This window comes from Hydra viridissima, unplaced genomic scaffold (genome assembly GCF_058129835.1).
Source record: "Hydra viridissima isolate aposymbiotic clone 2 unplaced genomic scaffold, HvirCarnegie_v1 scaffold_1, whole genome shotgun sequence".
In the NCBI taxonomy this organism is placed as follows: domain Eukaryota; kingdom Metazoa; phylum Cnidaria; class Hydrozoa; order Anthoathecata; family Hydridae; genus Hydra; species Hydra viridissima.
The window spans coordinates 38,141,432-38,154,465 of record NW_028324300.1 but is presented as its reverse complement, the minus strand read 5'-3'; the positions used below and the strand labels follow the sequence as shown (position 1 = coordinate 38,154,465).

The following is a 13,034-nucleotide window of genomic DNA, read 5'->3' as shown; positions in this document are numbered from 1 at the left end:
ATAGTTTCAATAACCTTATAGAATACTGTTCAGCCGAGGTGCAATGTGCCTTTTTTCCCATATTATCCTAAGTTAAAAATACCGTATGAATATTTTGGGGTGAAATAATTTCTCGAGAAAGATTGTTATCTGAAGTTGGACAAAAAAAATGTGAGTTTAAGTGAAATTTAGTGAAATGGCGCATGATGAAGTGCTAGTTATCATGGGTTAGTTTGTGCATATTTATTCGAGTTTATCCCATAGATTCCAATGCAAAGAGAAACGATGGGAAAATCCAAACTTTTCAAAAGATAATTTAGTGCTCCCATTTGGACTGGACTCACACAACCTCATAAATAAATAACTCGGTTCTACATTTAAGGGTAAATAAGAAAGAATATTGAACACGAACACAGCTCTTGTAGACATTTTAAAATTTTAGCTTCTTAAACACAAATGCAGAAGTACAAAAATTTTAAATAGGTATGCAGAACATTAAGTTAAAGTTATGTGTCCCCCCAGTTTTTAAAGTAACCATGTTTTACAATAAGAATGTCTTGACATTCTATAAAGGTTAGTATCCTTGTCAGAGTATGATTAAACATACTTTGTAGAGGAGTTGAAGCAGATGTTTCTGTCACAACTACACCCTCACGATAACATTTCTGTCTTTCATTCTTAAGTGAAGGATAAATATCTGCATTCTGCATTATAGATGAACTTCTGATCATTTGATACTGTTCATCAGAATAATCACACTAAATTTTTAACCTCAACGCATCTTTAATTTTCATTTTCATCGGAATCAATATTTATTTTTATCGGAAAACTAACCTCTATATTAGTTACATTATCACTCAATTTATTAGCTCCTGGTAATTATATATTTGGGTTTTTTTGTGACAGTTTTTTTTTTGGATTTTGACTCACTGTGCTCTGAAGCAAATGTTAAAAAAAGTGTTTACCACTAAAATTTCAGAAGCGCTAATCATGTTATCTCCGTAATGGCAAACATGTATCACGCAGTTTGAAACTCAGCACACATTCACTGAGATATTTTCTCGCCACGCTGCCCTTTTAACGGTTAAGCAGATCGATCTTTCTCTGGTAACACAGAACAAATTGACTTATCCAATTTCTTTGTATTTTCATCTAATTTACTCTTTATCATCTCTAAAGATCAGGGGCGCTACTGCAGTTTCTCCCCCCCCTTTTTTTATTTTTGATTATGATAGAGAATTTTATGCTGATTCAGAAAAATATAAAAACATGGACCTGAAAATCAACGGAAAGTGCTCTAATTCGAAGTCAAAGTTGTAAAAAATCCCACTAAAAACCCTAATATTCGCCATTTTTTTTCAAAACGCTTTCATTTTTAACGAAAGTTAATTACCGTTACATTGCGCAATAAAAAGACCTGGTTTCCATCAGCCTTTGTATTAATATTTTAAAGTATTATAACGAAAGTGTTATAACGAAATGAAATTAATGGAAGATTTTAAATAAAGGTTGCACGTAGAATGTGAGAATGTAGACAAATTGATGAATAATTATCATCGTATTGTACGCTGGTTTTTTTTATTAAAAAAACGGTTTGAAGGTTACTATTTCTAAATTTTACATGTGATAAAACAACTATGAACTTAGTTTCAAAAGTTCTTCTTTTAGGAAACAAAACTGTTGAATACTTTTTTAAAATTCATTACAAAAGTACATTACTTGCAATATAGTTTATTCTCTAATAAATCAAAAAACGGCTATTTTCATTGCCACAAAAAATTGCGCAAGATAAACATACTTTAACGACTTTTTTTAACGTAAAAACCATGCTATAAATTTATTGCTTTTGTCAGCTAAAAAATCATTATCTTGATATTCTCAAAATGGCGAATATTAGGGTTTTTAGTGGGATTTTTTACAACTTTGACTTCGAATTAGAGCACTTTCCGTTGATTTTCAGGTCCATGTTTTTATATTTTTCTGAATCAGCATAAAATTCTCTATCATAATCAAAAATAAAAAAAAGGGGGGGAGAAACTGCAGTAGCGCCAAGATCAGGTATGGTATGCTCTTTTCTGCTTGGGAGTAGTTATTATCTACTTCTTGTTTCGTTTTCTTAACATCATGTTGCTAATCAAGCTCAAAATCGAAAAAGTTATTCAGTTAGTCTTCTCTATAGACCTATGGGTTCGCAAAATTAACTTCTATTGTTTCACTGTAATTTTATTTTCAGAATAACTGTGGCTTTTTAATTTTGTGGTAAATAAGATCTGTGGCTTCATGCAATGTTTTCTCTAATTATAAATAAATTCATTAAGAAATTATTAAAAATTAAGCTTTATTTAGCTTCATAACAGTTTTAAGAATACTAATTTTCAAGTTTGCTGTATTTTTTAAGAAGCTAAGTACATCACTGTTTAAGGCAGTTTTTGTAACTGTCTTTCTGAACTAAATTTCTTATCTCTGCTTATTCTTTTGCTCAAAATTCTTTTTATATTATGGCAAACTGTCTTTTTAACCTGATTCTCTACTTTTAGATATCTGTCTAGAAAGCAGTGTTTCTGATCTCTTTTGTTACTTCATTGTTATCAATCTTTATCGTGTGCTTCCCCGAGAAGGTAGGCTATCTTCCTTGCTACGTACTGAGACCTTGTGAAATCCTATCATTTTTATTCCATAAGAACTATATTCTTAAATACATATTTAAAGCTTTTCAGAAAATAAAAGTATTTATTTATCAAGAGTAATATATATGCATTTGCCTTAAAACTGAGCATATATTAATATGTATACAGTTTTTAAAATCAAAGATTGCCTATTATCTACCCCTCATGATAATTTGTATGCAACTTAAATCATATTTTGTAAAAATTCTTTGTCCTGTTATAAGTAATCAATATTTTCTAAAAGTACTTGAGTTTTTCTAAGTGTTTAATTTGTTATAAGGCCTTATTTTTAAATAATAATAGTTGCTATCCTAAAGACTTTTTAAGATTTAAAAGAAAAAAATTTAAATTTTTAATTTAAAAAAAAAAAAAAATCAAGTTTTTTAATAGTTCTGCAATTTCTTTGACCAACTGATGTTTGAGCAAACTCAACCTAATGCTAACTATTATAAATAGTAACTATTTAGATAGTTAAGTAATTTAGTAAAAGTTTAAAATTTAAAAATTGTGGCAAAGTAGAAGATAAGTTTTTGTTGTTATAGAACGACAGGTTGGATTTATAGTTTCATTTTTGACTTTCCATCATAAGGTTATTTTATAAAGACCAATAAAAAAAAAAACAAAAAAAACAAAAAAAACAAACAACTAAACCACAGCTATAAAAAAAAGTTTTACCCACAATTCATGTCGCTAAACAAACTCGGCGCCACTCGGTACGTCAGTTTACTAAAAAGTTGCAGACTACACTAAAATTACATTTTCTGAAATTTTGTTCACCTTAAAGTCTAAAATTTAAAAGATTACATTTTCCCAAGGTAGTTTTTAAGTAGAACTGAAATAAATATCTAAATTAACTTAATATTTTCAATAAATTGATATTTTTGTAAGTATTGTTCTATATTTGTTTACAAACCATAAGCCAACTCGGTAAGACGTTTCTTTATTTTCGACGGGGCGCTGTCCATTTTACGCTCCGTGATTTTAATCTTAGCAGTTCGTCCGACTGCTTTCATTACTCATCTTAAACTTCCCTTCCTGTCTTTCTACTTACTTCTCGCTCTCATGGCGTCTTTTTCTTTAGGGCCGTGCCTGATATGAACCAAAGCTCGATTGGAAATAAGGTATGTTAGACAACTTGTGTATATATACTAAAAATAAACACGTGAGCATTTTCGTCGTCAAAATGCTGATGTATCCGTTAAAATCGCGTGAAATAATTATATTACACGCAAAATATGATAACATTTTTACATTAGAATCACACTGATACTGTTTTATGCTTTGTTAAACCTTACATTAAACCTTACATTAAACCAAGATAGCAAATAGGTAATAAATATGCATTGCTATGTACATATAACGTCATATTCTAATGATTAATATTAGATAGAGAAATACTCACCTTAATGATGATATTTTATGAAACTTGAAAATTAAATCTAAGTTCTAGAAAGAGATCTATAAAAGCTTTTTATATGTTGAATCTTTTTTCTTTTTTTTTTATTATCTGTGTAAGTTGCTAACTAGTCTGCAATTCCAAGAAAATATGTTGATGAGTCTTCTTTTTATTATTATTATTGTTTGTTTATGATTAAGATTGGTTTTAGTCATTAAAAGTTAAATTTAATCATTAAAAGTTAAATTTTTAAAATATTGCTTATATATTTAAAAATTAAAAAAAAAAAATTTTTTTTTTTGAGTATTCTTTTGCAATTAAATCACCACTTTTATATTTGGATTAGCTCTTTTTTTTTCGTATTGTTTGACCAAACTTTTTTTTTTTTATCTTGATTTTTTATTTTATTATATTATATTTTATTATATTATATTATATTTTATTATATTATATTATAAATAACCTGAGTTGAAGATTCTAGTGCTATTAAAAGTTACAAAATGCTAAATTTTAGAATTAAATTTTAAGATACTGTTAAGAAGTATTTTTCCTCAACCAAACATTCGAAAAAATGTTTAAAGGGTTTTTTTGATAAATTTTAGCGCACATTTCCTGACGACTCAAGCGATATGGACACCAAAAAGGTAAAATGTGCACCTTTTCAAGTTGTATAATGAAATATGTATGTATGTACGTATGTATGTATGTACGTATGTATGTATGTACATATGTATGTATGTATGTATGTATGTACGTATAAATACAAAGGAGTTTAATAATGCAATTTTTACTTTGTTAAAATAATTTTAAGATTTTTTTTCCAGTCAAAGCAAGATCAAATGCCTTCAAAAGTCATTCACATTCGACAAATACCTATGGATGCGACTGAGCCAGAAATAAAATCTTTAGGTTTACCTTTTGGTGAGGTCACAAACATGCTTCTCATGAGGTCAAAATCACAAGCATTTCTTGAGTTACAGGATGTTGATTGTGCTAAAACAATGATTAATTATTATACTTATGTTTCACCAACTATTCGTAATCAACCTGTAAGTAGTTTAGTTAGTCTTTTTCCAAAAAATTTAATTTTTAGTAAAACTGATACTAAATAAATTATAAAAATGTGATTTAAGTTGATTATCAAGCTGAAATAACAATTGATTTTCTTCTAAAATATATATGCTTGGAATCTTAAATCCAAGTGAAGTTTTTTAAAGAATTGTTATTGTAGAAGAACTATATTGCTAAAGAAATTTTGTAAACAGCAAAGTAGTATTAATGCAGAATTTATTTAATAGGTCTTCTTACAATTTTCTCAACATCAAGAGCTCCGCACTAACAACCAGAATAACCAACATCACAGAGATAATGATCATCGTAATGGAGATTCATCAGACAATAGCAGGGCAGTCAGTGGATGCGTTTTAAAAGTTATTGTTACAAACATTATATATCCTGTTACAATAGATGTCCTTCAACAGGTAATTGAATTTTTTTAACAAAATTTTTTTGCTTAGTTAAATTTGTTATAGTCTTTATTTTATTATTTTTTTAAAATCAAAAACAACAGTTAAGTATATAAAAGTTAGGGACAAGGAATAACTGATTTTTAAAAGTTTAAAAAAAAAAAAAAAAAAGTTAAAACTTTATAGTTTAAAGATCAACTTACTCAACTGCAAGTTTCAAGCACTTGAAACTATGTATACAGATTATTTAGGGTCTTAGCATAATAACAAGACAGACATCTGATAAGCAATCTAATTTTACACAAAGATTTTTTTCAAGGTGTTTTTAACCTACTTTTTAATGATAAAAGTATTCTTAGGGAAAAAAAAAAAAGAAACAAACTAACCAAAGCAAATATTTTTATAATTTCTATCTCCTGCTTGAAGTCTGACCAAGAACGTGTTTTGTAACTTCTAATTTTTGTTGTTTTTAAAAATAAAAAAAAATAGGAGATATTCATTGTTTCTCTTGAATAAAATTCAATCAAAGCTTTAAATGATGTGGCTCGATATTTTTTTTGAGTGATGTGGCTCGATATTTTTTTTGAGTGATGTGGCTCGATATTTTTTTTGAGTGATGTGGCTCGATATTTTTTTTGAGTGATGTGGCTTGATATTTTTTTTGAGTGATGTGGCTCAATATTTTTTTTGAGTGATATTTCATATTGACAAATGGTAGTAACTCCCTAATATGAAGACAAATCTAAAATTTCTTGTTTTTTCCTCTTAATCTACCTGATATTGAGTAATTAATCACCAACTTGATGATGGTTATTGTTATCAATTTCTAAAAGTGCATTTCTTTACTTTTCTTAGTTATGATTATTATTAATTTATCTTTATAATGTGTGTTGGAAAAAAGACGCCACTACAATAAACCAATTTTAAGTTTATACAAATTTTGGTTGTGCATTTTAAAATTATAAAATATAAAAATTTATATCTATGTTAAAATACAAATTTAAAAATACAACTTTAGGTGTTTCAAAGATGTGGAGAAATTCAGAAGGTGGTTACATTCATTCGCAATGACCAGTTTCATGCTCTTATTCAGTATTCTAATTCTAAAGAAGCATCAGCTGCAAAAGTACTTTTTGACAAACAGAACATATATAATGGTTGCAACACTCTGCATGTGGAATTCTCAAGAATGAGTGAGCTTACAGTTAAATACAACAATGAAAAAATGAGGTAAATTTATTTTCTTTTTTTAGCATAGTTTAGTATAATTGTGTACTCATTTAAGATATATTATTAAAATCAACTTTAGAGATTTCACAAAGCCTGACAAATCTTCGAGCTTTGATAATGTAAATGTTCAACTGCAAGCCATGCAAGCACAGATGAATCCTGGCATGCTTCCTGTTCCAAATTCTTTTCCACCACAATTATTTACTCAAGGATTTAATTGTAAGTAAAATAGTTAGAAATTAATTCAATAATCTTGTTACAATTATACTAAAATTTCAAGATGATACTAAATATAAAGTTGGTCATCTGGGTAACAGTCATTCTTAAATAACATACACTGAAATGTTTTATTTAAAACATACACTATTTCATCTTATGTTTTAAATAAAGCATCTCAGTGTATGTTGTTAAATCATAAATTTTATATATTCCCAAAAAAAAGTATACATGTATATGTAAAAGTAGCATATTCTGTTTGTGGCCAAATATTTGTCAACAGAATCCAAAAATTTCTGATAACATTGTTTCTGCTAATCCTTTGTTTGTTGATATTTTTTTGAAATTATTGAAAAGTAACTTTTTAAAGTATTTGAAAGTTTATTGAAAAATAGCTTTTAGAGATTTTTCTAGAAGAAATTGAATTCTAAAATTAAAAACACAGAAAAAGAAATTGAGTTCTAAAGTTAAAAACTTGATCATTCAAGTAAAGGAAGTCATACAAGGAAATATTAGTTTGTTTAAATTTTTTAACACTTATATGTTTACTTTTGAAGAAATTTAAAGCAACTGGATTCATTGACAAAAAAAAAAGCCTGTTAGGAAGGTCCAAAATTACCACTGAGATGACAGAAAAGTTGTTAATCCTTCTAAGGCTGATCCTGGAAGGTCCAAAGTCTCAATACTTCAATATTTGTTTTCCTGTTCCTATGGTCCTGAGACCTTACTATAGTGCTTTAATATTATGGCTACATCTTTATTCAAAGATGTAATCATAAAATTAAGTTTTAATCTTGAAGTAAATTAAAATTTATCTGGCAAAATGTAAAAACTAAAACAATATAAATTCTCTAGTGCTTAACAAGAAATGCAGCACCAAATCACTTTGATAACTGAAATTTGTACAAACAAATAAAAGTTATCAATAGTAGGATTAAAACTTTATATTTTAAGTTTTATTGTCACAAAAGGCACTACAGTATGTTTCCTGGTTTGAAAATAACTGTGAAGTGTGACACAACTAGAAGCAGTTCTATTAGCAATAATTTTCGCCTCATCTCTTCTCCTTATCATTAGCTTCAGCTAAAATGTTAAATGCCTTCAGTGATTTTCTTACTTGCACTTATCTTTTTACTCAAACACGCCCTTCTCTATTGCTTTTTTTATTTTTTTGAATGAAATGCAGTTGTTCAGAATAAATGCATAAAGGATGGATATAAATTGCTTATTAACCTAGCTGAATTAATATTATAAGTTCTAGAACAAGTTATTAATAACTAAGGTTAAATTTTTATACTGTTTGCAACCTTGGTCTTCATGTTATTTTTATTTTGTAATTTTTTCTTTAAAAAAAAAAGTGTTTAAAAGTGTTTGTTTTTTTTTAAACTTAAGTTATGTATTCTGATATCTGCAATAATCTCCAAAAATTTCAACCAAGGCCTGATAATTTGGGAAAAAATTTAATGATTGCTATTTCTGTTTATAAATTTTGGCTGCTGTATATTTATTTAAAGATCGTTCATCTAATTTAAAGTAGCTTACTAAGTACTTATGACCATCACTATAAATCCATTCTAAATTCTGTTTTAATAATCATTTTTAAGCTACACACACCAAGACTTTCAATTATCTGAGTCACAATTAATAAATATTAAGAAAATGGTACTATTATCTCATGACTAGCAACTATTACACAATTGTTTAAGATGGAAATATTTTTATGGTTTTCTAAATCAATTATTTAATTTTAATATCATCCTAATTGAAAACCAAAATAAATGCTAAATATTTAGTATGCAAATTACAAAAATTTTCTCTCTTTGTATTTAGTTGGTGGAGGTTTCCCAAATATGATGGGCAGTCTTAGTCCTAACAGTAACTTCAACCAAAATATGGGTAATAGTGGCAGTCGCCAAGGGTCTGTTCTCCTTGTAAGCAACTTAAACGAAGATGTAAGTTATGTTTTATCTAAGTTTTTTCTTAATTAAAATTTTCTTAATTTTTCTTAATTCTAACAATTTGCTTAAAACAATCAGCTTTTTTTTCTATCAAATTATCAGCAAACTTTTTTTTTACTTTTTTTTTTTTTGTAAGTGTTAAAACCAACTGAAACTATTTTGAATGCTGAACAAATCTTTATAAGACCAACTCTGCTTGTTTTTTATATTTTAACAAAATAAAGCTAAAAAATACCGAAAAAGCTGCAACAAAAAGTAAGCAAAAAGTTTGCTTGAGTTGTATTTTGTACTTTTTTTTGTTTAATGTAAAGAATGAAATTGGTTCAAACTTGATAGGAGTAGAACTTTAAAATTAATTTAGTTTTTTTGATGGAATATATTATTTAAATTTATTTTTAAAATTATTTCCAATTTTTCTTAACTAAAAAATTTCAAAATGTTTTTCTATGATAAAAGTAAAACTCATTTAAGTTTTTTTTTTTTTTTTTTTTTTTTTCAAAAAATTCATTTCATAAGTTAATAATGGTCAAACTCCTATCTCCTGTACCTAATTGCTAAAGTTTTCAATCTCAGTCTGTGTTATCTCAACCACTTTAATGGGTCCATCTAAATATAAATCATCTTAAGCAGGTTGTTACAAAGCAAAATTGTAACTATTTGCTTTCATAGTTCTTTAAAAAATGATTTAAAACATCTTTATAAGAATAATTTCAATAAGAATAATTTCAATATTTAATTTTAGAATTAAAACAAAGTGTTTGTTTAGTGTTAGATTTAAGAAAGGTCTGAAAATATTGAGTGAACATCAATAACAAAAATTAAGAATATTATTTAAAGAAACCAATAGATTGAGATGCTAAAGTTTTAATTTTCGGAAGAATGCAAACTGCATCATTTATGTCAATTATGGTTCACCAAATTTATATAAAATTAGTATTTTTTTTTTTTAATATACCTAAAAGTTGTAAAGCAAAACTTATTTAAAAAGAAAATGTTTAAAAAAAACATTTTTATTGAGTAATTTTTTGTTCAGTTTGTACCTATTTTATTCTATACATTCCAAAAATAAGTAAGAAAGGGTTGTTGTTTTTTTTGTGTGTGTTTTTCTTAATTAAAAAATATTTTTAGCTGACATTTGCTCAACTAATAAGAGTACAAGCTCTTATTTACTCTTCTGTTCTTTGTGATGTTCACAGAAATTATCCTGTGTTCAGTTCTGCTTTTAATTCTGTGTTTCACCTTTTTCATTCCGTTCTTGTAGGAAATCTCCTGTGATGACCTGTTTATTCTCTTTGGTAAATATTTTTCTCTTCTCCTTATTAATTGAAAATTTCACAAGTTTCAGAAATTAAAAATTTGTAGCTTAGCTTTTCTTCATGAAATGCATAATTGATCTTTGTAGAGTTTCTTTAAACAAGTGTGTTAATCTACTATCTTAATTCTTTGCCCATTCTACTTAGTAATCAAAATTTTCTTTAATTTAGAAAACTTATTTTTATTTTTACTAAATTAAGTTCTAATTGAAAATAACTTTTAATACATTCAAAGTTTGTTGTGATCTTTTGATTAATTCATAAATTTTTTTTGTTAAATATGCTTTGCTAAGAAGTCCAATTTGATTATTACTTTTCTGCCCTTTCAGCAATTAATTTATTTTGTTTTGTTTAAAGGGCATTATGGAGATGTGTTGCGTGTAAAAATATTGTTCAATAAAAAAGATACAGCGCTCATACAATTTGCTGATGCTCAACAAGCTTCTACTGGTACTTTTTTTTGTTTCTTCCTAAACACTTTTTTTTTTGTCAAAAATCTTTTGAATCCCATGAGGCACCATGGTAATTGTTATCATGTCCTGAAATAATTTTTTTCAATATAGCGAATAGACTTAAATCATTAAAAATAGTAATTGTAATTTTTTGTTGTTTGTCAAAGTCCTTTACTTGATAGGAATAAATTACACAGGCCAACAGTTTTTACATTTTTTTTTTGTGTAGTGTGTTTTTTTTAGATGAAACTATTAATCTAATTCTTTACAAGATTTAAATTGTTTTCTTTGTCTAAAAAAATGTTAAATATATTAAAAATATGAAAATACATTATTTGTTTTTTTACTCTTAGTCAATTATTATAGTTGATCGAACTAGAAACTTTTACTGTTGGAGTAGCTCTAATTTTTTGCTGTTATATTAATTTTTGTACAGTTATCTTTTAAGTAATTTTTTAAGTCGTAAAGTAATTTTGCACAGTTTTTCAAGTATTTCTTTGGAATTTTATTAAATAAACAATTCTTAGCCTAAAAATCTTCCCTCGCTTTTAAATAAAAAGAACAAAAAGATCATATTTTTCTTTATCTGAACAAACTTTTTGTTTATAAATATTGAAGAATAAAATGATTTGTATTTTATTATTTCTAATCATTTTTAGTTATTATTGTTCTGTATTTGTTTAAGTAAAAAAAAAAAGTCTAAATTAGGAGCTTTCTTTTTCTCTCTTTTTCGCAGCACTCCAAAACCTAAATAATGTCACTTTATTTGGTAACGAAATGCGAGTATCGCGATCCAAGCATGACAATGTAAATATGCCCAAGTCTGAAGATGAAGGGAAGGAACTAACAAAGGATTTCTCAAACTCTCCGTTGCACAGGTTTAAGGTATAAAAAAATATATATAAGGAATTATATATAATATAAAAGATATGTATAATAGTTTGTAGTATTTACATTATATTTTATATTTATAATTTTTAACATTTTTTTTTTTTTGAACACATTTTTATTTTTATTTTTTCAGAAACCCGGATCTAAAAACTTTCAAAATATATTTTCTCCAATTCAGTCTCTACATCTCTCAAATATACCGTAAGTTTAACTTCTTCAGTAGGTCTTCACAATTCTTTCTCTCCCCCCCAGTATAGGTTTTAATTGATATGAATGTAATCTTTTGTATTTGATTATCTAACTATAATAAAATTTAAAATATAACTATTTGATTATACTCAACAAATAATGATTTGTCGTTATTTTTTTCTAGTGAATCTGTAACAGAAGATGAACTTCAGGAAATGTTTAGTGAGTATGGGACAATTAATAACTTCAGATTCTTTCCTAAAGATAGAAAAATGGCCCTAATCCAAATGAGTACAGTAGAAGAAGCCCTTATTTGTTTAATTGTGAGTACTTTATCTTGTGCAATTGAGCCATTTTTAATTGGTAGTGATAATTAAACACATAGTTATTTTTTTTTTTTGTTTAGAAGCTTCATAATCGAAAGTTAAACGAGTCCAGTCATTTGCGTGTCTCATTTGCAAAAAACGAAATGCAGTGAAAATAAATGTAAATAAATCATGTTATTTATATTCACGAAAACGACCGTATTTTGCTTTAACAAGTGGAATTAGATTTTAAAACGATGTTTAGTCTCGTTAAGTCAAGTTTCAATCAATGTAATCTAACTGGCCATTTGCTTTAACTTTGTTTCTTCCTTGTAAGTTTAAAGAAGTAGGCTGCACTTACATTGTATTCTCTTTTTATGATCAGGTTTGTATTTAATTGACTCTTTCGAAATGCTATCTCATTTCTAAATCTATGATGTAATGTAAAAGCTTTTTTTTTTTAAATCTACATGTTCTTAGAGCACAGAAGACTGGGTTGTATATTGTTTGTTATTATCATTTTAAATTTTTCTTTCAGTTTTCTATTATTTCTTCATATTTCAGGTGTCGCTTTTAGTGATTTCTAAGAATTTCATTTTTATAAGCTTGATTCAGTTACGGTTCTATTGTTTTTCTCTTGTATATGGAGAGAAATAGGACAAAGAAAAATGTATATTTATATATTAAAAACAACTTGTTTTTAACTTTTTCTTAACTTTTTTCTTCGTTTGTTGTTGTTGTTTTGTTTTTTTTGAATTATGAGGACATTTCATTTGAGATGAGTGTCAGAGAGATTTTTAAGATGTTTCTGGTTATTATTTAATTGACTGAAAGATTTCGTGGTTATTTTTCTGACTCAATAGCAAATAAGTGGTCACGAGAAGTTTTGAGAATTCACAGTAAAGAATTTTTGAAGAAAAAAAAAATTACACCCAATTTGTCAAGAACTCTACACAAATCTCCGAAATCAAGA

At 26.8% G+C, this 13,034-nt stretch overlaps 1 protein-coding gene across 3 annotated transcripts; it reads left to right on the top strand.

Moving 5' to 3' along the window:
• Window positions 1–1,018: 1,018 nt before the first annotated feature.
• LOC145191901 (polypyrimidine tract-binding protein 1-like) lies at window positions 1,019–12,765 on the top strand. 3 transcript variants are annotated; one of them, XM_090076683.1, is made up of 15 exons: window positions 1,019–1,165; window positions 2,517–2,597; window positions 3,727–3,766; window positions 4,644–4,685; window positions 4,866–5,090; window positions 5,340–5,522; window positions 6,526–6,737; window positions 6,817–6,956; window positions 8,784–8,905; window positions 10,173–10,206; window positions 10,582–10,674; window positions 11,413–11,561; window positions 11,701–11,768; window positions 11,941–12,079; window positions 12,163–12,765. In XM_090076683.1, exons 3-15 carry the CDS (start codon window positions 3,740–3,742, stop codon window positions 12,232–12,234), a joined length of 1,506 nt encoding a protein of 501 aa, XP_089932809.1. In that variant the 5' UTR covers window positions 1,019–1,165; window positions 2,517–2,597; window positions 3,727–3,739; the 3' UTR covers window positions 12,235–12,765. The 3 variants fall into 3 exon arrangements, 1 of the variants encoding a protein (XP_089932809.1); XR_016449196.1 differs by lacking the exon at window positions 10,173–10,206 and having other exon boundaries at window positions 1,043–1,165; XR_016449195.1 differs by lacking the exons at window positions 1,019–1,165; window positions 2,517–2,597; window positions 10,173–10,206 and having other exon boundaries at window positions 3,588–3,766.
• The last annotated feature ends 269 nt before the right edge of the window (window positions 12,766–13,034 follow it).